This window comes from Pecten maximus, chromosome 16 (assembly GCF_902652985.1).
Source record: "Pecten maximus chromosome 16, xPecMax1.1, whole genome shotgun sequence".
Lineage (NCBI taxonomy): Eukaryota > Metazoa > Mollusca > Bivalvia > Pectinida > Pectinidae > Pecten > Pecten maximus.
Window position 1 is genome coordinate 32,689,524 of NC_047030.1, and position 26,431 is coordinate 32,715,954.

General features: G+C 35.6%; 1 protein-coding gene across 6 annotated transcripts in view; it reads right to left on the reverse strand.

Moving 5' to 3' along the window:
• Positions 1-26,431, reverse strand: part of LOC117345286 (tyrosine-protein phosphatase non-receptor type 11-like) — a 58,272-nt gene that overhangs the window by 13,972 nt on the left and 17,869 nt on the right. For all 6 annotated transcript variants that reach the window (XM_033908341.1, XM_033908342.1, XM_033908345.1 and 3 more), the window contains 8 exons: positions 20,869-20,991; positions 8,094-8,288; positions 7,455-7,623; positions 6,615-6,731; positions 3,217-3,345; positions 2,202-2,298; positions 1,035-1,114; positions 542-688 (listed from right to left, as the gene is read on the reverse strand). In XM_033908341.1, the coding sequence (XP_033764232.1) occupies positions 542-688; positions 1,035-1,114; positions 2,202-2,298; positions 3,217-3,345; positions 6,615-6,731; positions 7,455-7,623; positions 8,094-8,288; positions 20,869-20,991 (1,057 nt within the window). The remainder of the gene's footprint in view (positions 1-541; positions 689-1,034; positions 1,115-2,201; positions 2,299-3,216; positions 3,346-6,614; positions 6,732-7,454; positions 7,624-8,093; positions 8,289-20,868; positions 20,992-26,431) is intronic.

Consider the following 26,431-nt stretch of genomic DNA (forward strand, 5'->3'; position numbering starts at 1 on the left):
TGGTAACACTGTATGTTCCATCACAACATGGGGGGGGGGGGGGGCATAATAAACCAAGCAGGGAGAAATCATTAGTGTTGTTATTTGCTGTTTAAAGATCATAGCATGACTGCCCTACATGGATTTCGAACTCGCAACCCAGAGGTGGAGGGCTTGTGATAAAATGTCGCGACACCTTAACCACTCTGCCTCCTTGACAGGATGTAGAGAAGATGGAAAATGGAGTTTTTAAAGATGCCATACAGATGGCTTGTGTTCAATTCCAGGAGCCAAAGTCTCACTCAGGAATTGTTTTCCCTCCTGCCCCTGAATGTCAAATGATTCTATAAATTCTTTATTTATTAAGTTTAAGATACATCTAATTCCAGATTCAAAGAATAATTTTCATATACATTTGCATGAGATATGTCCTGAAATTTCATAATATTGCAATAAAATTAAAATATCAAACAAACAAGATATAATTCCAGGAAAAATATGCACAGTAACTATATAATTTGCAAAATTCTTGATCTAAAATAGAAAGGGAAATAACTCTGACCTTTCCTCGTTCCACCTCCTTTGTTGTCATGACAATTACACGAGAGTTTTCTTGCCATGTCATCCTCCAGAAATCCCCCACAGTGGTTGGCATACATCCCTGGGTGGCAATGTAACATTTCTTTGGCTCCATACTGTCATCTTCGGTCTGTGATTAAAATTAATTGAACACTGAAGTACCAATATACCAATGGCAGGAATCATTTTGGGGTAAGATAACAGTTTCAGTGATTTCAACAAGACAATGATATCATTAAACAAGATAATAGTCATGACACATGTATGCCCCCATGCCCCATGCCTACCTTCGGCAAATTTAGCTGAAAGTACCAAATGCAAAATTTAACCGAAGTTAAAAACATGATGAAACCTGATAATAATTGAAATAATACCTGAAATAATTTACCCAATATGTTGTCTGACCCCAGCCCCCCCCCCCCCCCCCTCCCTTTCAGATTTCAGATTTTTTTTAACAAAGTGTGATTATAATTTACCGTGATATGGTTGGCGTTGATATAGTCCGATCCTACCATATTGGGGTCACCGTCCCGCAGCACCACTCGAGTGTGGTCAACTGTAAACAAAACAACAACTAGCATTAACAAACGACAACACACCAACATCATCTATATTTGGAATAAAATTACACACATGACTAAGACATGCTTCCCAGTAATTAATCAAGTTAACATACATTAAAAACAGCTTTTCTCCTATGTAGTAAAAAAATCTTCCACTGAATAAATCTATATTAATCTAAATTTTCTAATTATAAAAACTAGACAGATATCCACTGTCCACACCAACTTCATGCGTTTAGTATCAACAACACAGAATCTGGAGAGTTTTTTGGTTTGTTTTTTGTTTAACGTCCTATTAACAGCCAGGGTCATTTAAAGACGTGCCAGGTTTTGGAGGTGGAGTAAAGCCGGAGTACCCGGGGAAAAACCACCGGCCTACGGTCAGTACCTGGCAACTGCCCCACGTAGGTTTCGAACTCGCAACCCAGAGGTGGAGGGCTAGTGTTAAAGTGTCGGGACACCTTAACCACGCGGCCACCGCGGCCCCCGAATCTGGAGAGTCTCTCATGTCAACAAACCTCAATAAACTGTTCTTCAGTGAATTATAAGAGATCTTGTACTCAAATGAGAAATGTACAATATACAATACTGATGCAGGGACTAGTTAAGTTGCTAGAGTTTATAATTATGAGGCCATATTTGCACTATCAGGATGTAAAAATACCACCCTAAGCAATTAAAAAAAAATATATCTGACAATGAGGGATGTCACTAAAAACAAATGTTGATCTACCCTCTATGAAAATATTGCTTTACACACTAGGGGTATCTAAATTTACACAGACTGTAATAATTTCTCAGGACCCTATGCTAGCAGAAACGCAGGTATGAAATTATACAGTTCAGCTTATGATAAGTCAGTTGAATTTTCAGTAGCTGCATGTTTACATTCTACACAATTTCTTTACAGTTATGTCCCAAACTAAAATGAACTTGTGTTGGTTTGTTATTTTTGCCCAAGGATATTAAATATAATATACAACAATGTACTATTATTATTTTGCCTGATAGCAATGCTAACAAGAAATTTACATGAAAATGGAAATACAATGTACAGTATATATATATATATATACTTACATGGCAGGATATTTTTGTATCGATTACGCGACTTGTTCTCCGGTCTCTGACCTTCCTTCCTGCTGTACAAATGTCGCACTTCCATTTGTTGTAGTTGCTGACAAAGCAAATCCAATAATATTTAAAATACTTCCTGGTATATTGCAATAAACAAGTTTTTGTCTAATTAAAAAACAAAAATTCAATTGAAAAAAATTCAAAATCATTTATTGAGACAATAATGTTGCATGTACTTAATGCAATAATGAATTTACATATATAAATGCCAGATCCTAACAATTTTAATTAACAATGATGACATAGTAGTTTTCATTTACAAAACTATCTTGGGGGAACATCATCATACAGTCATATCTGTAAATTAAGTGACCTTTAGAGACAAGTGGCCTTTATATAGAGGTTTACAAAAGTCATAGTAGTGTTTGTAGTGTTGTACAATGTAATAGAGATAAATATCATATTGGATCAGTTTCAGTATATTCCGCCCAACAGCATTTACCGGAAAAACCGTAATAAAACCAAATTAAACAGATCCGGAACATGAATATAATCTACTTGGTTTGAGAATCAATACAACTGGAATTAACTATAATATTTCTGTAAATTCTGATACAGATATTATCAGAATCAAATAGCCAATCATAAATTCTGATACAGATATTATCAGAATCAAATAGCCAATCATAAATTCTGATAAAGATATTATCGGAATCAAATAGCCAATCATAAATTCTGATACAGATATTATCAGAATCAAATAGCCAATCATAAATTCTGATACAGATATTATCGGAATCAAATAGCCAATCAGACAGCAGCAGTTGGGATGAATAATACAAACACATAAATTGAGCTTATCATGTGTATCATGGGTCTTGCGAAATACAAAATGTGCTTTGGAATTGAAATCTTCCATTGAAATTAAACACATTACATTATGTACATTATGTATACAGGATCTCAAAACTCATCCTAGAAGCCACCTTTTGTGTTATGAAAAGAAGTTTGCACATACCTCAAACTCGTCCCAGAAGCCACCTTTTGCGTTTCCAACTGAGGGTTGGTCCTTTGCTTGTTTTTCCTTCTCCAGTTGTTTCACTCGGTTTTCTAGTCCAGAAGCTGGGATCCTTGTGGCATTGAACGGCTGCAAAAACAACCAGGGTGTTAAATATACAGCAAAACCAGTTCCTGTTGATCAAAATCTCCCACACACACGATCAGAATCAACCCACCAGTTCCTGTTGATCTAAATCTCCCACACACATGATCAGAATCAACCCACCAGTTCCTGTTGATCTAAATCTCCCACACACATGATCAGAATCAACCCACCAGTTCCTGTTGATCTAAATCTCCCACACACATGATCAGAATCAACCCACCAGTTCCTGTTGATCAAAATCTCCCATACACATAATAAGAATGAACGTTGATCTAAATCTCCCATATACTTGATCAGAATCAACCCACCAGTTCCTGTTGATCAAAATCTCCCACACACACAATCAGAATCAACCCACCATTTCCTGTTGATCTAAATCTCTCAAACACATGATAAGAATGAACGTTGATCTAAATCTCCCATATACTTGATCAGAATCAACCCACCAGTTCCTGTTGATCTAAATCTCCCATACACATAATAAGAATGAACGTTGATCTAAATCTCCCATATACTTGATCAGAATCAACCCACCAGTTCCTGTTGATCTCGATCTCCGACACACATACTCAGAATCAACCCACCAGGTTCTGTTGATCTTAATCTCCCATACACACAATCAGAATCAACCCAACAGTTCCTGTTGATCAAAATCTCCCATAAACATGATCAGAATCAACCCACCAGTTTTTGTTGATCTAAATCTCCCATACACATGATTAGAATCAACCCACCAGTTCCTGTTGATCTAAATCTCCCATACACATGATCAGAATCAACCCACCAGTTCATGTTGATCTAAATCTCCCATACACATGATCAGAATCAACCCACCAGTTCCTGTTGATCAAAATCTCCCATACACATGATCAGAATCAACCCACCAGTTCATGTTGATCAAAATCTCCCACACACACGATCAGAATCAACCCACCAGTTCCTGTTGATCAAAATCTCCCATACACACAATCAGAATCAACCCACCAGTTCCTGTCGATCTAAATATCCCACACATGATCAGAATCAACCCACCAGTTCCTGTTGATCTAAATCTCCCACACACACGATCAGAATCAACCCACCAGTTCCTGTTGATCTAAATCTCCCACACACACGATCAGAATCAACCCACCACTTCCGTTGATCTAAATCTCTCATACACACGATCAGAATCAACACACCAGTTCCTGTTGATCTAAATCTCTCATACACATGATCAGAATCAACCCACCACTTCCTGTTGATCTAAATCTCCCACACACACGATCAGAATCAACCCAACAGTTCCTGTTGATTTAAATCTCCCATAAACATGATCAGAATCAACCCACCAGTTTTTGTTGATCTAAATCTCCCATACACATGATCAGAATCAACCCACCAGTTTTTGTTGATCTAAATCTCCCATAAACATGATCAGAATCAACCCACCAGTTTTTGTTGATCTAAATCTCCCATACACATGATTAGAATCAACCCACCAGTTCATGTTGATCTAAATCTCCCATACACATGATCAGAATCAACCCATCAGTTCATGTTGATCTAAATATCCAATACACACGATCAGAATCAACCCACCAGTTTCTGTTGATCTAAATCTCCCACACACACGATCAGAATCAATCTACCAGTTCCTGTTGATCTAAATCTCTCATACACACAATCAGAATCAACCCAACAGTTCCTGTTGATTTAAATCTCCCATAAACATGATCAGAATCAACCCACCAGTTTTTGTTGATCTAAATCTCCCATACACATGATTAGAATCAACCCACCAGTTCCTGTTGATCTAAATCTCCCATACACATGATCAGAATCAACCCACCAGTTCATGTTGATCTAAATCTCCCATACACATGATCAGAATCAACCCACCAGTTCCTGTTGATCAAAATCTCCCATACACATGATCAGAATCAACCCACCAGTTCATGTTGATCAAAATCTCCCACACACACGATCAGAATCAACCCACCAGTTCCTGTTGATCAAAATCTCCCATACACACAATCAGAATCAACCCACCAGTTCCTGTCGATCTAAATATCCCACACATGATCAGAATCAACCCACCAGTTCCTGTTGATCTAAATCTCCCACACACATGTCAGAATCAACCCACCAGTTTCTGTTGATCTAAATCTCCCATACACATGATCAGAATCAATCTACCAGTTCCTGTTGATCTAAATCTCCCACACACACGATCAGAATCAACCCACCAGTTCCTGTTGATCTAAATCTCCCACACACACGATCAGAATCAATCTACCAGTTCCTGTTGATCTAAATCTCCCATACACATTATCAGAATCAACCCACCAGTTTCTGTTGATCTAAATCTCCCACACACATGATCAGAATCAACCCACCAGTTCCTGTTGATCTAAATCTCCCATAAACATGATCAGAATCAACCCACCAGATCCTGTTAATCTAAATCTCCCATACACATGATCAGAATCAACCCACCAGTTCCTGTTGATCAAAATCTCCCATACACACGATCAGAATAAACCCACTATTTCCTATTGATCTAAATCTCCCATAAACATGATTAGAATCAACCCACCAGATCCTGTTAATCTAAATCTCCCATACACATGATCAGAATCAGCCCACCAGTTCCTGTTGATCAAAATCTCCCATACACACGATCAGAATCAACCCACTATTTCCTATTGATCTAAATCTCCCATAAACATGATTAGAATCAACCCACCAGTTCCTGTTGATCTAAATCTCCTAAACACAAGATCAGAATCAACCCACCAGATCCTGTTGATCTAAATCTCTCACATACATGATCAGAATCAACCCCCAGTTTCTGTTGATCTAAATCTCCCATACACATGATCAGAATCAACCCACCAGTTCCTGTTGATCTAAATCTCTCATACACATGATCAATACCAACCCACTATTTCCTGTTGATCTAAATCTCCCAAACACATGATCAGAATCAACCCACAATGTAGACAGCGTCCCAATCAAATTCCAGGTACAATAAACATACCATTTTATGATGTACTCAAATTTAAACACCATTACATATTTTAGCACATTTCTAACTAAATAATAAATGTGCCCACAAATAATTATCATTAATATAATAGTATAGAAAATGTAATTAGCAGTCATACTTAAGAGCAATGCTTCCATTTAAATATGTACATATGCAGGATTTAATCTAATTTTTTTTTTTTTTAGTTAAACAAAAAATTAACCCATCAGACCAGACTCACCAGTTTTAGGTATACAACTGTGCCTGATTTTTCCACCATTGGATTTTTTCTGTAATGTTCCACCAAGTCTGACAAGCTTCGGAATTTCTCCCCACCGCCAACATCATACGTCGTATCCTGTCAATACAAAATTGCAGATTCTCAATATAAGCAAAAGCACACATCTCTCTCTCAATTCCACCTCCATTATTTTAGTATCGCTAGGCTTTGTTTCACTCACTTTATTAGTCTGCTATAATTAGTTACGTATTTACTGCCTACATGAGTCCACCTGTTGCTAGTCTTAGTCTCAGACTAAAGACGGTGTTCTGTGACTAAACTTTTAAGTGGATTATCTATTTACCATCCACATGACTCTGCCTGTTGCTAGGCTTAGTCTCACCGACAATAGTTGGGATTCTGTCCACAAAAGTGAATTATCTATTTACTATCTATAGCTACATAACTCCGCCTATTTCTAGGTTACATCTCATGACTATAGTCAGTGTTCCTTCAGCATCAAATTTTAGGGGACAATACAACAAGAGTTGTCGGAAGACAACTTAACTCGCAGAGTGGAAGGTCATGGTAAAATCAGCAAATGTAGTACCAATGGAAAGGCTTTGTCACAAGAAACACATGTCAAGCCCTATTTCATGCAGTTAACATTTGGTGGTCAAGGTTAAAATCTTGAAACAGTAGGTCAAGGGTCACAGTCAAGGTCAGCAGGTCAACAACGTCAATGCCAACGCAAACGCCTAAAGCTATAGCTTCCCTGGACTTTGTCTCCGGGAGATAAAAAATCAGCATATATAGCAATATGATCAGGATGTACCTGTAGCGCAAATGACCTTGACCTACCTCTTCATGGAAGCAAATCATGACGTGTGTTATACGTTCATCACACCGTACAGAGAGGACAAAGTCGCCAGGTTTACTCTGACTCTCTCTAACAAGGTAGCTGTTGTTCTTCCCCTTCTCCAGTAGGACCTTCTCGGCTTCCTTCCCAGAGAGGTGACCGTGGAACCATCTGTATAAAAACAAACATCCCATTGTCATTATATATATATATAATTAGAGAAAATAAAGTCTCTTGCCCAAGGACACAACAACGACAGCTTATACCAGCTTATATGGCACTCTGATTGACTGAGCTATTGTTTTGTGGTCCCTTCGGTATATTAAAACTTTAGAACTGACCATGGTGTGAGAATGATTTTTTTTTTTTTTTTGCTGTTTTGTTTAACATCCTATTAACAGCGCTAACCAGGGTCATTTAAGGATATGCCAGATTTTGGAGGTGGTGAAAAGCCGGAGTACCCAGAGAAAACCCACTGGCCTTGTCAGTACCAGGCAACTTCCCCATGTGGGTTTCGAACTTGAAACCCAGACGTGGAGGACTAGTGATAAAGTGTGATCGGAACACCTGAATAACTTGACCATCATGGCCCCTTTTGTGATAATTAACTGCACATTGGTTGGAGTGCCAGTAGACTTCACCTTTCAGTAGTCGGGTCCTCCGAGTTCAGGGGATACTTGAGTTCTATGACGACTCCATTGCGTTCTTTGAGTTGACCTTGGTTTTCCATGTAATACTGCACCAATTCGGCCAAGGTGGCAAACTTCTCACCTCCGTAAAGGTCATAGAATTCTCCATTGTTCTGGATTTTTATGTGTGTCACTTCTTTATTACGTCTGCAAGAAAATGTTGTTTAATGAGTCAAGTGGTTTCATAAAAATAATGTAATGTGATTCATGTAGATTTTTAAACACTTTTTTTCGGACTTTTTAACTCTTCATTGAAATAAGGAAAAGTATTTGGATGTCATATGTTCGCATTAGCAATTATAAAATCAGCATTTACACAGCTACCACTAAAAAGCAAAAATTAAATTCATCAAAACTGATTTAATGATTATACTGCATGTGTAGCCTTTTATTTGAGGATGATATTTTCTCTATTTTGTGGGTCACTAAGCCTTTTATTTGAGGATGATATTTTCTCTATTTTGTGGGTCACTAAGCCTTTTATTTGAGGATGATATTTTCCCTATTTTGTAGGTCATAGCCTTTTATTTGAGGATGATATTTTCCCTATTTTATAGGTCATAGCTTAGCCTTTTATTTGAGGATGATATTTTCCCTATTTTGTAGGTCATAGCCTTTTATTTGAGGATGATATTTTCCCTATTTTGTAGGTCATAGCCTTTTATTTGAGGATGATATTTTCCCTATTTTGTAGGTCATAGCTTAGCCTTTTATTTGAGGATGATATTTTCCCTATTTTGTAGGTCATAGACTTTTATTTGAGGACGATATTTTCTCTATTTTGTGGGTCATAGCCTTTTATTTGAGGACGATATTTTCCCTATTTTGTAGGTCATAGCCTTTTATTTGAGGACGATATTTTCCCTATTTTGTGGGTCACTAAGCCTTTTATTTGAGGATGATATTTTCCCTATTTTGTAGGTCATAGCCTTTTATTTGAGGATGATATTTTCCCTATTTTGTGGGTCATAACCTTTTATTTGAGGATGATATTTTCCCTATTTTGTAGGTCATAGCCTTTTATTTGAGGATGATATTTCCCCTATTTTGTAGGTCATAGCTTAGCCTTTTATTTGAGGATGATATTTTCCCTATTTTGTAGGTCATAGACTTTTATTTGAGGACGATATTTTCTCTATTTTGTGGGTCATAGCCTTTTATTTGAGGACGATATTTTCTCTATTTTGTGGGTCATAGCCTTTTATTTGAGGATGATATTTTCCCTATTTTGTAGGTCATAGCCTTTTATTTGAGGATGATATTTTCCCTATTTTGTGGGTCATAGCCTTTTATTTGAGGATGATATTTTCCCTATTTTGTGGGTCATAACCTTTTATTTGAGGATGATATTTTCCCTATTTTGTAGGTCATAGCCTTTTATTTGAGGACGATATTTTCTCTATTTTGTGGGTCATAGCCTTTTATTTGAGGACGATATTTTCCCTATTTTGTAGGTCACTAAGCCTTTTATTTGAGGATGATATTTTCCCTATTTTGTAGGTCATAGCCTTTTATTTGAGGATGATATTTTCCCTATTTTGTAGGTCATAGCCTTTTATTTGAGGATGATATTTTCCCTATTTTGTAGGTCATAGCCTTTTATTTGAGGATGATATTTTCCCTATTTTGTAGGTCATAGCCTTTTATTTGAGGATGATATTTTCCCTATTTTGTAGATTATAGCCTTTTATTTGAGGATGATATTTTCTCTATTTTGTGGGTCATAGCCTTTTATTTGAGGATGATATTTTCCCTATTTTGTAGGTCATAGCCTTTTATTTGAGGATGATATTTTCCCTATTTTGTAGGTCATAGCCTTTTATTTGAGGACGATATTTTCTCTATTTTGTAGGTCATAGCTTAGCCTTTTATTTGAGGATGATATTTTCCCTATTTTGTAGATTATAGCCTTTTATTTGAGGATGATATTTTCCCTATTTTGTAGGTCATAGCCTTTTATTTGAGGATGATATTTTCCCTATTTTGTAGGTCATAGACTTTTATTTGAGGACGATATTTTCTCTATTTTGTAGGTCATAGCTTAGCCTTTTATTTGAGGATGATATTTTCCCTATTTTGTAGGTCATAGACTTTTATTTGAGGATGATATTTTCCCTATTTTGTAGGTCATAGCCTTTTATTTGAGGATGATATTTTCCCTATTTTGTAGATTATAACCTTTTATTTGAGGATGATATTTTCCCTATTTTGTAGGTCATAGCCTTTTATTTGAGGATGATATTTTCCCTATTTTGTAGGTCATGACCTTTTATTTGAGGATGATATTTTCCCTATTTTGTAGGTCATAGCCTTTTATTTGAGGATGATATTTTCCCTATTTTGTAGGTCATAGCCTTTTATTTGAGGATGATATTTTCCCTATTTTGTAGATTATAACCTTTTATTTGAGGATGATATTTTCCCTATTTTGTAGATTATAGCCTTTTATTTGAGGATGATATTTTCCCTATTTTGTAGGTCATAGCCTTTTATTTGAGGATGATATTTTCCCTATTTTGTAGATTATAACCTTTTATTTGAGGATGATATTTTCCCTATTTTGTAGATTATAGCCTTTTATTTGAGGATGATATTTTCCCTATTTTGTAGGTCATAGCCTTTTATTTGAGGATGATATTTTCCCTATTTTGTGGGTCATAGCCTTTTATTTGAGGATGATATTTTCACTATTTTGTAGATTATAGCCTTTTATTTGAGGATGATATTTTCCCTATTTTGTGGGTCACTAAGCCTTTTATTTGAGGATGATATTTTCCCTATTTTGTAGATTATAGCCTTTTATTTGAGGACGATATTTTCCCTATTTTGTGGGTCATAACCTTTTATTTGAGGATGATATTTTCCCTATTTTGTAGGTCATGGCCTTTTATTTGAGGACGATATTTTCCCTATTTTGTAGGTCACTAAGCCTTTTATTTGAGGATGATATTTTCTCTATTTTGTGGGTCATAGCCTTTTATTTGAGGATGATATTTTCCCTATTTTGTAGATTATAGCCTTTTATTTGAGGATGATATTTTCCCTATTTTGTGGGTCATAGCCTTTTATTTGAGGATGATATTTTCCCTATTTTGTAGGTCATAGCCTTTTATTTGAGGACGATATTTTCCCTATTTTGTGGGTCACTAAGCCTTTTATTTGAGGATGATATTTTCCCTATTTTGTAGATTATAGCCTTTTATTTGAGGATGATATTTTCCCTATTTTGTGGGTCATGACCTTTTATTTGAGGACGATATTTTCCCTATTTTGTGGGTCATAGCTTAGCCTTTTATTTGAGGATGATATTTTCCCTATTTTGTAGGTCATAGCCTTTTATTTGAGGATGATATTTTCCCTATTTTGTGGGTCATAGCCTTTTATTTGAGGATGATATTTTCCCTATTTTGTGGGTCATGGCCTTTTATTTGAGGATGATATTTTCCCTATTTTGTGGGTCATAGCCTTTTATTTGAGGATGATATTTTCCCTATTTTGTGGGTCATAGCCTTTTATTTGAGGACGATATTTTCCCTATTTTGTGGGTCATAGCCTTTTATTTGTGGATGATATTTTCACTATTTTGTGGGTCATAGCCTTTTATTTGAGGATGATATTTTCCCTATTTTGTGGGTCACTAAGCCTTTTATTTGAGGATGATATTTTCCCTATTTTGTGGGTCACTAAGCCTTTTATTTGAGGATGATATTTTCTCTATTTTGTAGGTCATAGCCTTTTATTTGAGGATGATATTTTCCCTATTTTGTAGGTCATAGCCTTTTATTTGAGGATGATATTTTCCCTATTTTGTAGGTCATAGCCTTTTATTTGAGGACGATATTTTCCCTATTTTGTAGGTCATAGCCTTTTATTTGAGGATGATATTTTCACTATTTTGTGGGTCATAACCTTTTATTTGAGGATGATATTTTCCCTATTTTGTGGGTCATAACCTTTTATTTGTGGATGATATTTTCCCTATTTTGTGGGTCATAGCCTTTTATTTGAGGACGATATTTTCCCTATTTTGTAGGTCATAGCCTTTTATTTGAGGACGATATTTTCCCTATTTTGTGGGTCATAGCTTAGCCTTTTATTTGAGGATGATATTTTCTCTATTTTGTAGGTCATAGCCTTTTATTTGAGGATGATATTTTCTCTATTTTGTGGGTCATAGCCTTTTATTTGAGGACGATATTTTCCCTATTTTGTAGATTATAGCCTTTTATTTGAGGATGATATTTTCCCTATTTTGTAGGTCATAACCTTTTATTTGAGGATGATATTCTCTCTATTTTGTGGGTCATAACCTTTTATTTGATGATGATATTTTCCCTATTTTGTAGGTCATAGCCTTTTATTTGAGGATGATATTTTCCCTATTTTGTGGGTCACTAAGCCTTTTATTTGAGGACGATATTTTCCCTATTTTGTGGGTCATGGCCTTTTATTTGAGGATGATATTTTCCCTATTTTGTGGGTCATAGCCTTTTATTTGAGGATGATATTTTCCCTATTTTGTGGGTCATAGCCTTTTATTTGAGGATGATATTTTCCCTATTTTGTAGGTCATAGCCATTTATTTGAGGATGATATTTTCCCTATTTTGTGGGTCATAGCCTTTTATTTGAGGATGATATTTTCCCTATATTGTAGGTCATAGCCATTTATTTGAGGATGATATTTTCCCTATTTTGTGGGTCATAGCCTTTTATTTGAGGATGATATTTTCCCTATTTTGTGGGTCATAGCTTAGTCTTTTATTTGAGGACGATATTTTCCCTATTTTGTAGGTCATAGCCTTTTATTTGAGGATGATATTTTCTCTATTTTGTGGGTCATAGCCTTTTATTTGAGGACGATATTTTCCCTATTTTGTGGGTCATAGCCTTTTATTTGAGGACGATATTTTCCCTATTTTGTAGATTATAGCCTTTTACTTGTGGATGATATTTTCCCTATTTTGTGGGTCATAGCCTTTTATTTGAGGACGATATTTTCCCTATTTTGTGGGTCACTAAGCCTTTTACTTGTGGATGATATTTTCCCTATTTTGTGGGTCATAGCCTTTTATTTGAGGACGATATTTTCCCTATTTTGTGGGTCATAGCCTTTTATTTGAGGACGATATTTTCCCTATTTTGTAGATTATAGCCTTTTATTTGTGGATGATATTTTCCCTATTTTGTGGGTCATAGCCTTTTATTTGAGGACGATATTTTCCCTATTTTTTGGGTCATAGCCTTTTATTTGAGGATGATATTTTTCACTATTTTGTAGGTCATAGCCTTTTATTTGAGGATGATATTTTCCCTATTTTGTGGGTCACTAAGCCTTTTATTTGAGGATGATATTTTCCCTATTTTGTACATTATAGCCTTTTATTTGAGGATGATATTTTCCCTATTTTGTAGGTCATAGCCTTTTATTTGAGGATGATATTTTCACTATTTTGTAGGTCATAGCCTTTTATTTGAGGATGATATTTTCCCTATTTTGTGGGTCATAGCCTTTTATTTGAGGATGATATTTTCCCTATTTTGTAGATTATAGCCTTTTATTTGAGGATGATATTTTCACTATTTTGTAGGTCATAGCCTTTTATTTGAGGATGATATTTTCACTATTTTGTAGATTATAGCCTTTTATTTGAGGATGATATTTTCACTATTTTGTAGATTATAGCCTTTTATTTGAGGATGATATTTTCACTATTTTGTGGGTCATAGCCTTTTATTTGAGGACGATATTTTCTCTATTTTGTAGGTCATAACCTTTTATTTGAGGATGATATTTTCTCTATTTTGTAGGTCATAACCTTTTATTTGAGGACGATATTTTCCCTATTTTGTAGATTAGATGATATTTTCCCTATTTTGTGGGTCACTAAGCCTTTTATTTGAGGATGATATTTTCCCTATTTTGTAGGTCATAGCCTTTTATTTGAGGATGATATTTTCCCTATTTTGTAGGTCATAGCCTTTTATTTGAGGATGATATTTTCCCTATTTTGTGAGTCATAGCCTTTTATTTGAGGATGATATTTTCCCTATTTTGTAGGTCATGACCTTTTATTTGAGGATGATATTTTCCCTATTTTGTAGGTCATAGCCTTTTATTTGAGGATGATATTTTCCCTATTTTGTGGGTCACTAAGCCTTTTATTTGAGGATGATATTTTCCCTATTTTGTGGGTCATAGCCTTTTATTTGAGGATGATATTTTCACTATTTTGTAGATTATAGCCTTTTATTTGAGGATGATATTTTCCCTATTTTGTAGGTCATAGCCTTTTATTTGAGGATGATATTTTCCCTATTTTGTAGGTCATGACCTTTTATTTGAGGATGATATTTTCACTATTTTGTAGGTCATAGCCTTTTATTTGAGGATGATATTTTCACTATTTTGTAGATTATAGCCTTTTATTTGAGGATGATATTTTCACTATTTTGTAGATTATAGCCTTTTATTTGAGGATGATATTTTCACTATTTTGTGGGTCATAGCCTTTTATTTGAGGACGATATTTTCTCTATTTTGTAGGTCATAACCTTTTATTTGAGGATGATATTTTCTCTATTTTGTAGGTCATAACCTTTTATTTGAGGACGATATTTTCCCTATTTTGTAGATTATAGCCTTTTATTTGAGGATGATATTTTCCCTATTTTGTGGGTCACTAAGCCTTTTATTTGAGGATGATATTTTCCCTATTTTGTAGGTCATAGCCTTTTATTTGAGGATGATATTTTCCCTATTTTGTAGGTCATAGCCTTTTATTTGAGGATGATATTTTCCCTATTTTGTGAGTCATAGCCTTTTATTTGAGGATGATATTTTCCCTATTTTGTAGGTCATGACCTTTTATTTGAGGATGATATTTTCCCTATTTTGTAGGTCATAGCCTTTTATTTGAGGATGATATTTTACCCTATTTTGTGGGTCACTAAGCCTTTTATTTGAGGATGATATTTTCCCTATTTTGTGGGTCATAGCCTTTTATTTGAGGATGATATTTTCACTATTTTGTAGATTATAGCCTTTTATTTGAGGATGATATTTTCCCTATTTTGTAGGTCATAGCCTTTTATTTGAGGATGATATTTTCCCTATTTTGTAGGTCATGACCTTTTATTTGAGGATGATATTTTCCCTATTTTGTAGGTCATAGCCTTTTATTTGAGGATGATATTTTCCCTATTTTGTGGGTCACTAAGCCTTTTATTTGAGGATGATATTTTCCCTATTTTGTGGGTCACTAAGCCTTTCATTTGAGGATGATATTTTCCCTATTTTGTAGATTATAGCCTTTTATTTGAGGATGATATTTTCCCTATTTTGTGGGTCATAGCCTTTTATTTGAGGATGATATTTTCTCTATTTTGTAGGTCATGACCTTTTATTTGAGGATGATATTTTCCCTATTTTGTAGATTATAGCCTTTTATTTGAGGATGATATTTTCCCTATTTTGTGGGTCACTAAGCCTTTTATTTGAGGATGATATTTTCCCTATTTTGTGGGTCATAGCCTTTTATTTGAGGATGATATTTTCCCTATTTTGTAGATTATAGCCTTTTATTTGAGGATGATATTTTCCCTATTTTGTGGGTCATAGCCTTTTATTTGAGGATGATATTTTCCCTATTTTGTGGGTCATAGCCTTTTATTTGAGGACGATATTTTCCCTATTTTGTGGGTCATAACCTTTTATTTGAGGATGATATTTTCTCTATTTTGTGGGTCATAGCCTTTTATTTGAGGATGATATTTTCCCTATTTTGTGGGTCACTAAGCCTTTTATTTGAGGATGATATTTTCTCTATTTTGTAGGTCATAGCCTTTTATTTGAGGATGATATTTTCCCTATTTTGTGGGTCATAGCCTTTTATTTGAGGATGATATTTTCTCTATTTTGTAGGTCATAGCCTTTTATTTGAGGATGATATTTTCCCTATTTTGTGGGTCACTAAGCCTTTTATTTGAGGATGATATTTTCCCTATTTTGTGGGTCACTAAGCCTTTTATTTGAGGATGATATTTTCCCTATTTTGTAGATTATGGCCTTTTATTTGAGGATGATATTTTCCCTATTTTGTAGGTCATAACCTTTTATTTGAGGACGATATTTTCCCTATTTTGTGGGTCATAGCCTTTTATTTGAGGATGATATTTTCCCTATTTTGTGGGTCACTAAGCCTTTTATTTGAGGATGATATTTTCCCTATTTTGTAGATTATAGACTTTTATTTGAGGATGATATTTTCCCTATTTTGTGGGTCACTAAGCCTTTTATTTGAGGATGATATTTTCTCTATTTTGTAGGTCATAGGCTTTTATTTGAGGATGATATTTTCTCTAATTTGTAGGTCATAGCCTTTTATTTGAGGATGATATTTTCCCTATTTTGTAGATTATAGACTTTTATTTGAGGATGATATTTTCCCTATTTTGTGGGTCATAGCCTTTGATTTGAGGATGATATTTTCCCTATTTTGTGGGTCACTAAGCCTTTTATTTGAGGATGATATTTTCCCTATTTTGTAGATTATAGCCTTTTATTTGAGGACGATATTTTCTCTAATTTGTAGGTCATAGCCTTTTATTTGAGGATGATATTTTCCCTATTTTGTAGATTATAGGCTTTTATTTGAGGATGATATTTTCCCTATTTTGTGGGTCATAGCCTTTTATTTGAGGATGATATTTTCCCTATTTTGTGGGTCATAACCTTTTATTTGAGGATGATATTTCCCCTATTTTGTAGGTCATAGCCTTTTATTTGAGGATGATATTTTCCCTATTTTGTAGATTATAGCCTTTTATTTGAGGATGATATTTTCTCTATTTTGTAGGTCATAGCCTTTTATTTGAGGATGATATTTTCCCTATTTTGTGGGTCACTAAGCCTTTTATTTGAGGATGATATTTTCCCTATTTTGTGGGTCACTAAGCCTTTTATTTGAGGATGATATTTTCCCTATTTTGTGGGTCATAGCCTTTTATTTTGTTCATATATTATCAGAGGTAAAAATGAATTCTTTTACTTCATGGTAATATGTACTGATGTTTTCAGCAAATCCTAACTAAAATGTGAAATCAGTCTGACATATAACAGGAAGAACATTTCATATTTTAAAAACTGCGTATATATAGGTTTATGTAAGTCTACCCCTACACAAACGGACCACACTAAAACCATAAAATGAATGTCCTACACTTGACCTCTAAGTATCCATATCATAACATAACCCCAAGTATCAACACGATATAATATAACCACTTAAGACAACAAGAGGCCCTGTATAGATATGAAACAAGAATGATACTTAAGTATATTTGTCGCTCGTATTGCTTTGTCAATATATATCATAAGCATTTTATATGGGTACATGTATATTGGTTTTATTTTAATACTAAAAATGCCAAAAAGTGCATTAATCCATGAAATGAAATTGACTTTTGGCGCAACGCCATAGGGATGCTACCACACAAATGTGAGTGATATCCATTGCTTAGTTTCAGAAAAGAAGTTGTTTAGACCAATTGACCCCTTTTGACCCTGCCCTCTGCCCCCCGGGGGGTCAGCTCCTTCCTTTATACAATTTTGAACCCAATAGGATGCTACCAGTCAAACCATTGCTAAGTTTCAGAGAATAAGTTGTTTAAATCAATCTAGCCAAATTGACCCCTTTTGGCCCCACCCCTCAGCCCCCTGGCGGCCTGTGTCAACCCCAACATTTGTACAATTTTGAATCCCCACCCCATAACCATGCATGCTACCATACAAATGTGAGTAATATCCATTGCTTAGTTTCAGAGAAGTTGTTGTTTAAACAAATTGACCAATTTTGGCCCCGCCCCTCAGGCCCCTGGAGGGTCAGACCCACCATTTGTACAATTTTGAATCCCCACGCCATAGGGATGCTACCAGGCAAATATGAGCGATAGCCATTGCTTGGTTTTAGAAAAGAAGTCGTTTATATCAATAGTGCCAAATTGACCCCTTTTGGCCCCACCCCTCAGCCCCCAGGGGGGTCAGCCCCGTCAATTGTACAATTTTGAGTCCCCCTACCCATAGAGATGCTTCTGACCAAATTTTTTCAAATTCCGATCAGCGGTTATGAAGAAGAAGTCAAATAAGTCAATTGTTGACGGACGGACGGCGGATGCCACGGTATGGCATAAGCTCACCTCTGCTTGTTCCTTCGGATCAGGTGAGCTAAAAAGGGGGCTTCACACATTTCTTCAATCCTCTCATGATCAGTTCAAAATCACAAACTCGAAATCAGAAGTCAATTTTGAAAGAAATATACAGGTAATCCAAATATATCTACATATATCTACATAACCTTTGATTTGATTTGAACAATGTATATGAATAAATACAGCTATCATAAAGCTCTTTTCCTTTTCTGAGAAACCAAGTTCAATATTGCAACTTTTTAAAACAAGAGGCCCAATCGGCCTGTATCACTCATCTGCTTCTAGAGAGCAACTTTGAAGTTGATCTAGGTGATTTCTAATCACTTTAAGGCAGGTGAGATTATAAATGAACAAGCATTCTGTGAGTATTGCTAAACCAATACATGTCCCCTACCGGTGCCCCCAAGTTAAACCTTTAGCCAAATTTGAGTAAAAAAGTTGCCAAAACTGAAACATGATCATTTTATGAAAATAAGTTCACTCCAAACAATGTGTAAATTCAACTTTATTGGGTTGAATAAACAATGTTTCCTGCCCCTAACACACCCACCGAACCTCTATGCAAAAAATCAGCATCCTTATACCATTATTAAGTGAATAGTGTGCCATTATAAAACTTAAACCAAAACTTTAACCTCAAGAGTACAGAGTAAAAAGTACAGAGTAAAAAGTTAAGTTCAAAATATACGAAAAATTTCAAAAAATGAAAATAATTTGTTCAGTTTTAACCATACAAAAGTAATGCCACACACCCAAAGAACATCTATGCAAAGAATCAGCATCCTAATACCATTATTAAGTGAATGGTGTGCCATTATAAAACTTTAACCAAAACTTTAACCGGGCGGACATACGTGCGGACGGACGGACGGACAGACAGACGCAGGAAAAACCTATAGCCCCCCCCCCCCCCCCGGTTTCACCGGTAGGGGGCTAATAATTGATTACTGGTGTAAATATAATATTCTTATCGGAAATTAAAAATGATAAGCAATGAAATCCAATCACAAGTTCTCCTCTCACTCAAAAACAATATTCCACTTGAGTGAATGACAAAAAAAACCTGGTAAAAAATTCTTAGTTTTTGAAAAAAGGAAGTTATCTGTACCTGCAGTGTTATTGGTAAAATATTGATACCAGAGAAAATAATGTAAATTTAAGGCTTCACTTTATAGCATTAATATAGAATCTAATTAGTATCTGATGAAATCTCACTGCTGATCTGTAAGACTGTAATGTCACAGCTTAACTTTATGTATGTACTGTATATGACCTAATTAGGGCGCCCCTACCTTTTTTCCAAGGAAAAAAATCTTTGAGTGATTGTCAAAATGGTGTTCAAAAGTAATAATTCATGTGAAATGTTTTGCTACCTTATGTGTTCAATTTTCTTCAGCAAATTAAGTCACTGGAACACAAGTTTTTGCCACATTTTGTCTATCACCCGCGCCCTGTGCCCTTATTAGGTCATATACGGTATGCATAATGTATGTGACAGTATGAAAATGAGGTAAAATCGTAAACTTCATTTCATAATTGTTTTTTGCGACAAATCATGATGAACATGACTAATAAAACAAATCTGACCTCGTACAAAGCTCTGATAGTTTCAAGTTTCCCTTTCAATGTGGGTGTTAGCTCAGATAGGAAATGATGACATCATTAATCTTTAACAACATCCATCACATTTAATCATATAGCAGTTTGTGCTATATGTGTTTCACAAGATCAAATAATCTAATGTGTTGGAACCAGAATCTCTTCCAGAGATTTCTTGTAAATAAAAACAGAAAACTTTGACATCTCTCTGTGAAATTATTGAATATCTGATTGAAAGGCCAGAGAAAACTAAGGATTCCGTCCATTAAATTGTTCAACATCTGAGTTAAAGGCCAGAGAAAACTAAGGATTTCGTCCATTAAATTGTTCAACATCTGATTGAAAGGCCAGAGAAAACTAAAGATTAGGTCCATTAAATTGTTCAACATCTGACTTAAAGGCCAGAGAAAACTAAGGATTTCGTCCATTAAATTGTTCAACATCTGACTTATAGGCCAGAGAAAACTAAAGATTCCGTCCATTAAATTGTTCAACATCTGATTGAAAGGACAGAGAAAACTCAGGTGAACGTCCATTAAATTGTTGAACCTAGAATTCAAAGGATAGAGACAACTTGGGTATCCGTATATTATAATATCTAACATGTGATTGATAGGCAGGGAAAGCTCAGGTATATATCCGGCCATTACAATAATGAACATCTGATTGAATTCCCAAGGCCAGAGAAAACTTAGATAAATGTCAATTAAAATATATCTATCGATTAAAATACTGAACATCTGATTTAAGGGCCAATTAGGAGTTTGGTATACATATCTTATTATCTTTCCATTAAAATATTAAACGTCTGATTTAAGGGCCAGAGAAAACTCTGGATCTGATTTTGATTTAAGGGCCAGAGAAAACTCTGGATATGATTTTGATTTAATGGCCAGGGGAATGTTTACCAACCCACTCACCTGACAGACAAGGTGAAGTCGCCTGTCGTACTACCACTGTGGCGGGCCAGAAAGCTGCCATCGTATCCTCGATCCTTCAAGAGCTCCTCAGCCTTCAGTCCTGTGATGTGTGGATGAAACCATCTGTAAACATAGACTCAAGTCAATATACACAATATTATCACTGGCAGAGAGAACAATTGACACAAATTCTCATCCAATTCCTAAATGATAAATTAAAGATTCTTATGCCTAGAATATGGAAATATAATCAGGCTTCAAATGCTGCTTCAGAGATCCTAACAAGATTCATACAAATAAGATTAAACCCAAAGTCAGAAGATCTCTGGATCATATTGAAATACTGAAAGAGAACAGAGGGCAACAACTCTTTCAAAAATTGTTAAATCAAAATGCTTAGGAAAGCACAACTACATAATGGTAAATTGCAGAACTATCAAGAAGTATTCTCCTTTAACAAAACTGAAATACTGAAACAAAAGAGTGAAAAAATCTTGTAAAATAATAAAACAAAAAAAATCAAAATGACCCTCGTGGAAAGCACAAATGCATGGTACGAATGGTTAAAAACTGAGAGAGGAGTTCTTGTCTCCTGACAATTAAGTTCTTGCTGGATGGAAGGACGACACCATGAAAAAATATACTCATATGAACATTTGAAATCATATGAAGTCACAGGGTGCAAAGGTCACGTGACTAGAACTGTGTCAGCTGTAGGGACATTTTTTAAGGATGTTTTTCCGTATTTCACATTTTTAATTAAAGCAAGGAGGAAGTTTTAATCATAATCTTGTCCACAAAAAGACATAAAATTGATCCTTTATCAAAATAGTTGATGTAAGTTCAGTATAGCAACATAAAAATTCTTTACCATTTTGTCATTTTCCAGTAATATTCATATTACGAGATTATGAATGATGAAAAGTTAAATGGTTAAAATAAAAGTTAAATATATGATAAAATTAAAACCTGCCTCCAATAATGAGAAAAACATGAACTTAAAAGTTCTACGAGTGGACAAATTATGATATGGATCCACTAAATCAATTGATTACTTGGTACATATTAAATAAAACACTTTCGGTTCAACCAATAATAATCCTAAGGTCACCAGCAGCAGCCATCATAGAATGCTTATAAATTTTCTAAAAGTTTGAGGATATGAGAATAGAAATTCTCAAAGTCAATTAATGCATTTCATACACATCAGTAGATCTGTGACATAAGTTGATACATATTTCAAAAGTACCCATAACAAATATAATTTTGATGTCTGGGGGATCAACACAGCATGCTCACAGTTAATCGTAACACTGGTCAAGTTAAATTATATATAGAGCTAAAACCAGTACGAACACCAATTAATTTTGTAACATTATATAAAAAAAAATTAATGTTAATTATTTCATCACGTGCATTTTCATTAATATAACTTTTATCCGTTGATCCATTTATCTAGTAGACCTTCGAAAATATGTTTTTGTCTCCCCAAAATGAGATCTGACTCTTGGTTTTGAAGGAATTGTCTATTTGACGTATGTTTTGACCCATCATATTTCTCAGAAATAGTGATTTGACTTTTGAAATTGCTAAAACCCAAGGGTCAAATGGATGCCCTGATAAATACAGAACACAAGTTTTAATTAGTCTCAATTTAAAAGACCTTGTGCTCATGCAGCTGCCTGTACGCAAGTACGCAGGTGAATCCACTTAATTTTTCATAAAAAAAATTGTCAAAATGCATCTTGTAATACATAGTAGAACCATATAGTGACACTGACACATCGATAACAGAAATGAAAATTAAAGTTTACCGGGGAAAAAGCCGGACCATCGACTTTGAACGCCATTTTAACATTTTCAAAACTTTCAAAATCTTTCTAACTCGCACCTACGGTGCTCGTGAATCCACTTAATCAAGGGCCCAGCTACGCCCCTGACTTGGAAATATCACATCGCCAAGCATGCATGAAAAGCCTGAAAGAATTGTGCACAAATCAAAGACAATGTCATGTAAAATTGACAAGCTAAAGAATAAGTATATAGGCAACAAGCTAAAGAATAAGTATACATGTACAGTCAATATTATACTACAATATTATGTTATATAATCTCACAGGGAATCTTAAAAACGGTCGTTATAGACAGGCAGTCGTTATATACAGGGGGTCGTTAGAGCAGGTTTGACTGTATAAAGGCAATCATTATATACAATGCACCAATTGCACCTAATAGTATAAAAGGTTTAATGTACCGACACAACAGTACATATCTTAATATCGGTATTTAGCAAATGTAAGATCAATGCTTATCAATTGTTTATATGCAGTACACGTATACACATATGCCAATCCTCTGGAATTCAATGTAAATTCCCTAGCCCCGATGTAAATCTTTGAGGAAAAGATTATTTATTGACATTTGTGCGAGGAAATTCTAATTTTTTAATTTCCTAGAGGGAATATTAAATATTTATACCAGGTTAATTACAATGTACATATGTGTATTTACATAAAGCTTGTTATCAGCGTTTATAAGACACTTTAGGCATTGCACACGACAGTTATATACAACAATACATGTACATGGTACCTGATTACCGGTATATCTTCCTGGTTAAAAACACAACCATTATACCAACAATAGCACCATGCAAAAGACGTACACTGGTAATTATAAACAAGAGGCCCATGGGGCCTGTATCGCTCACCTGGTTGGATTTGACCAAATGTCAAAATAATGTTCATGTTCAATTCCTTTTGTTTGTTAACCTCAAACAATGCTATTTATGGTTATAGCGTGGGGATCCCAACTGCTTTAAAGAAACAATGAAGTCCAGACTCTCTGAGTTTACAACATGCATTTATAACTTTATGACTAGTAGTGATTTAAAGGAATTACCTCTATTTCCTATATGGGGCCCCGCCTCTTTGGCCCCTCGGGGGTCAGAGTCACCATTTATGCAAAATCTGTTCCCCTTCACATAAGAATGTTTCTGACCAATTTGGGTATAAATCCAATCATAACTTTATGACTAGTAGCGATTTGAAGGAATTACCTCTATTTCCCCATTAGGCCCTGCCCCTTTGGCCCCTTGGGGGTCAGAGTCACCATTTATGCAAAATCTGTTCCCCTTTCCTAAAGGATGTTTCTGACCAAATTGGGTTCAAATCCATTCATAACTTTATGACTAGTAGCGATTTGAAGGAATTACCTCTATTTCCCATATGGGGCCCCGCCCCTTTGGCCCCTTGGGGGTCAGAGTCACCATTTATGCAAAATCTGTTCCCCTTTCCCAAAGGATGTTTCTTACTAAATTGCGTTAAAAACCATTCATAACTTTATGACTAGTAGCGATTTGAAGGAATTACCTCTATTTCCCATAATGGGCCCCGCCCCGCCCCTTTGGCCCCTTGGGGGTCAGAGTAACCATTTATGCAAAATCTGTTCCCCTTCCCCCAATGATGTTTTTGACCAAATTCGGTTCAAATCTTTTCATAATTTTATGACAAGTAGCGATTTAAAGATATTACCTCTGTTTCCCCATTAGGCCCCGCCCCTTTGGTCCTTTGGGGGTCAGAGTAACCATTTATGCAAAATCTGTTCCCCTTCACATAAGAATGTTTCTGACCAAATTGGGTTCAAATCCATTCATACCTTTATGACTAGTAGCGATTTGAAGGAATTACCTCTATTTCCCCATTAGGCCCCGCCCCTTTGGCCCCTTAGGGGTCAGAGTCACCATTTATGCAAAATCTGTTCCCCTTCCCCAAAGGATGTTTCTTACTAAATTGGGTTCAAATCCATTCATAACTTTATGACTAATAGCGATTTAAAAGAATTACCTCTATTTCCCATATGGAGCCCCGCCCCTTTGGCCCCTTGGGGGTCAAAGTCACCATTTATGCAAAATCTGTTCCCCTTCCCCAAAGAATGCTTCTGACTAAATTGGGTTCAAATCCATTCATAACTTTATGACAAGTAGCAATTTAAAGGAATTACCTCTATTTCCCCATTAGGCCCCGCCCCTTTGGCCCCTTGGGGGTCAGAGTCACCATTTATGCAAAATCTATTCCCCATCCCCAAAGGATGTTTCTGACCAAATTGGGTTCAAATCCATTCATAACTTTATGACTAGTAGCGATTTGAAGGAATTACCTCTATTTCCCCTAATGGGCCCCGCCCCTTTGGCCCCTTGGGGGTCAGAGTCACCATTTATGCAAAATCTGTTCCCCTTCCCCCAATGATGTTTCTGACCAAATTGGGTTCAAATCCATTCATAACTTTATGACTAGTAGCGATTTGAAGGAATCACCTCTATTTCCCCATTAGGCCCCGCCCTTTTGGCCCCTTGGGGGTCAGAGTCACCATTTATGCAAAATCTGTTCCCCTTCCCCAAAGGATGTTTCTGACCAAATTGGGTTCAAATCCATTCATAACTTTATGACTAGTAGCAATTTTAAGGAATTACCTCTATTTCCCCATTAGGCCCCGCCCCTTTGGCCCCTTGGGGGTCAGAGTAACCATTTATGCAACATCTGTTCCCCTTCCCCAAAGGATGTTTCTGACCAAATTGGGTTCAAATCCATTCATAACTTTATGACTAGTAGCGATTTAAAGGAATTGCCTCAATTTCCCCTATTGGGCCCCGCCCTTCAGGCCCCTTGGGGGTCAGAGCCACCATTTATGCAAAATCTTATCCCCTTCTGCCAAGGATGTTTCTGACCAAATTTGGTCAAAATCCAATAAGAACTTTTTGACTAGTAGCGATTTGAAGCAAATGTTGACGGACGGACGACGGACGACGGACGCTGCACCATGGCATAAGCTCACCGGACCTTCGGTCCAGGTGAGCTAAAAATCCATGCATAAGATTTATGTACTGATTTTTGTATTAAGACTCCTCGACCCAAAATTCTGCAATGGGATGTCGACTTGTTCACAAATCAAGAATATAATTCCTATAATGAATTGTATCCCTCATCACCTGAAAAAAAACCCACTTCTATATTCAACCTTTGTTATTTTTCCATTCATCTAAAAATATATTATATTTATATGGTCATTTCATTCAAGTTTCTTGCATCCAATCCCCCCCCCCCCCCCAAATATTAGTACTGTTTCTATGAAAACTATACACACCATTATGGTTTCTGTTGATTAGACAATATTGGCGACAGTTTTCATAACCTCTTTGATTTCCGAATATCGTAAGTTTTTAATTTTGAGATTTATTTCACATTATCATGCAATCATATTTTCATACGTTCTGATTGGCTAAAATAGTGTCACATGATTCCTGATAAAAAGTTATTCATACGTTCTGATTGGCTAAAATAGTGTCACATGATTCCTGATAAAAAGTTAATATACTGACCAACAGTGCAAAAAAAAAATTGCAAAAAATGCTGGTTGACTGTTTGACTAGTCATTTGATAATGAAACTATTATAGCCATTTGATTTCGGTCAATACATGGTCCTATTATATATATATACCTCAGAATTCATCCTCGGTCCATATTTTTTCAGGTTGATATACATACAATTTTAGGCTTTGAGTGA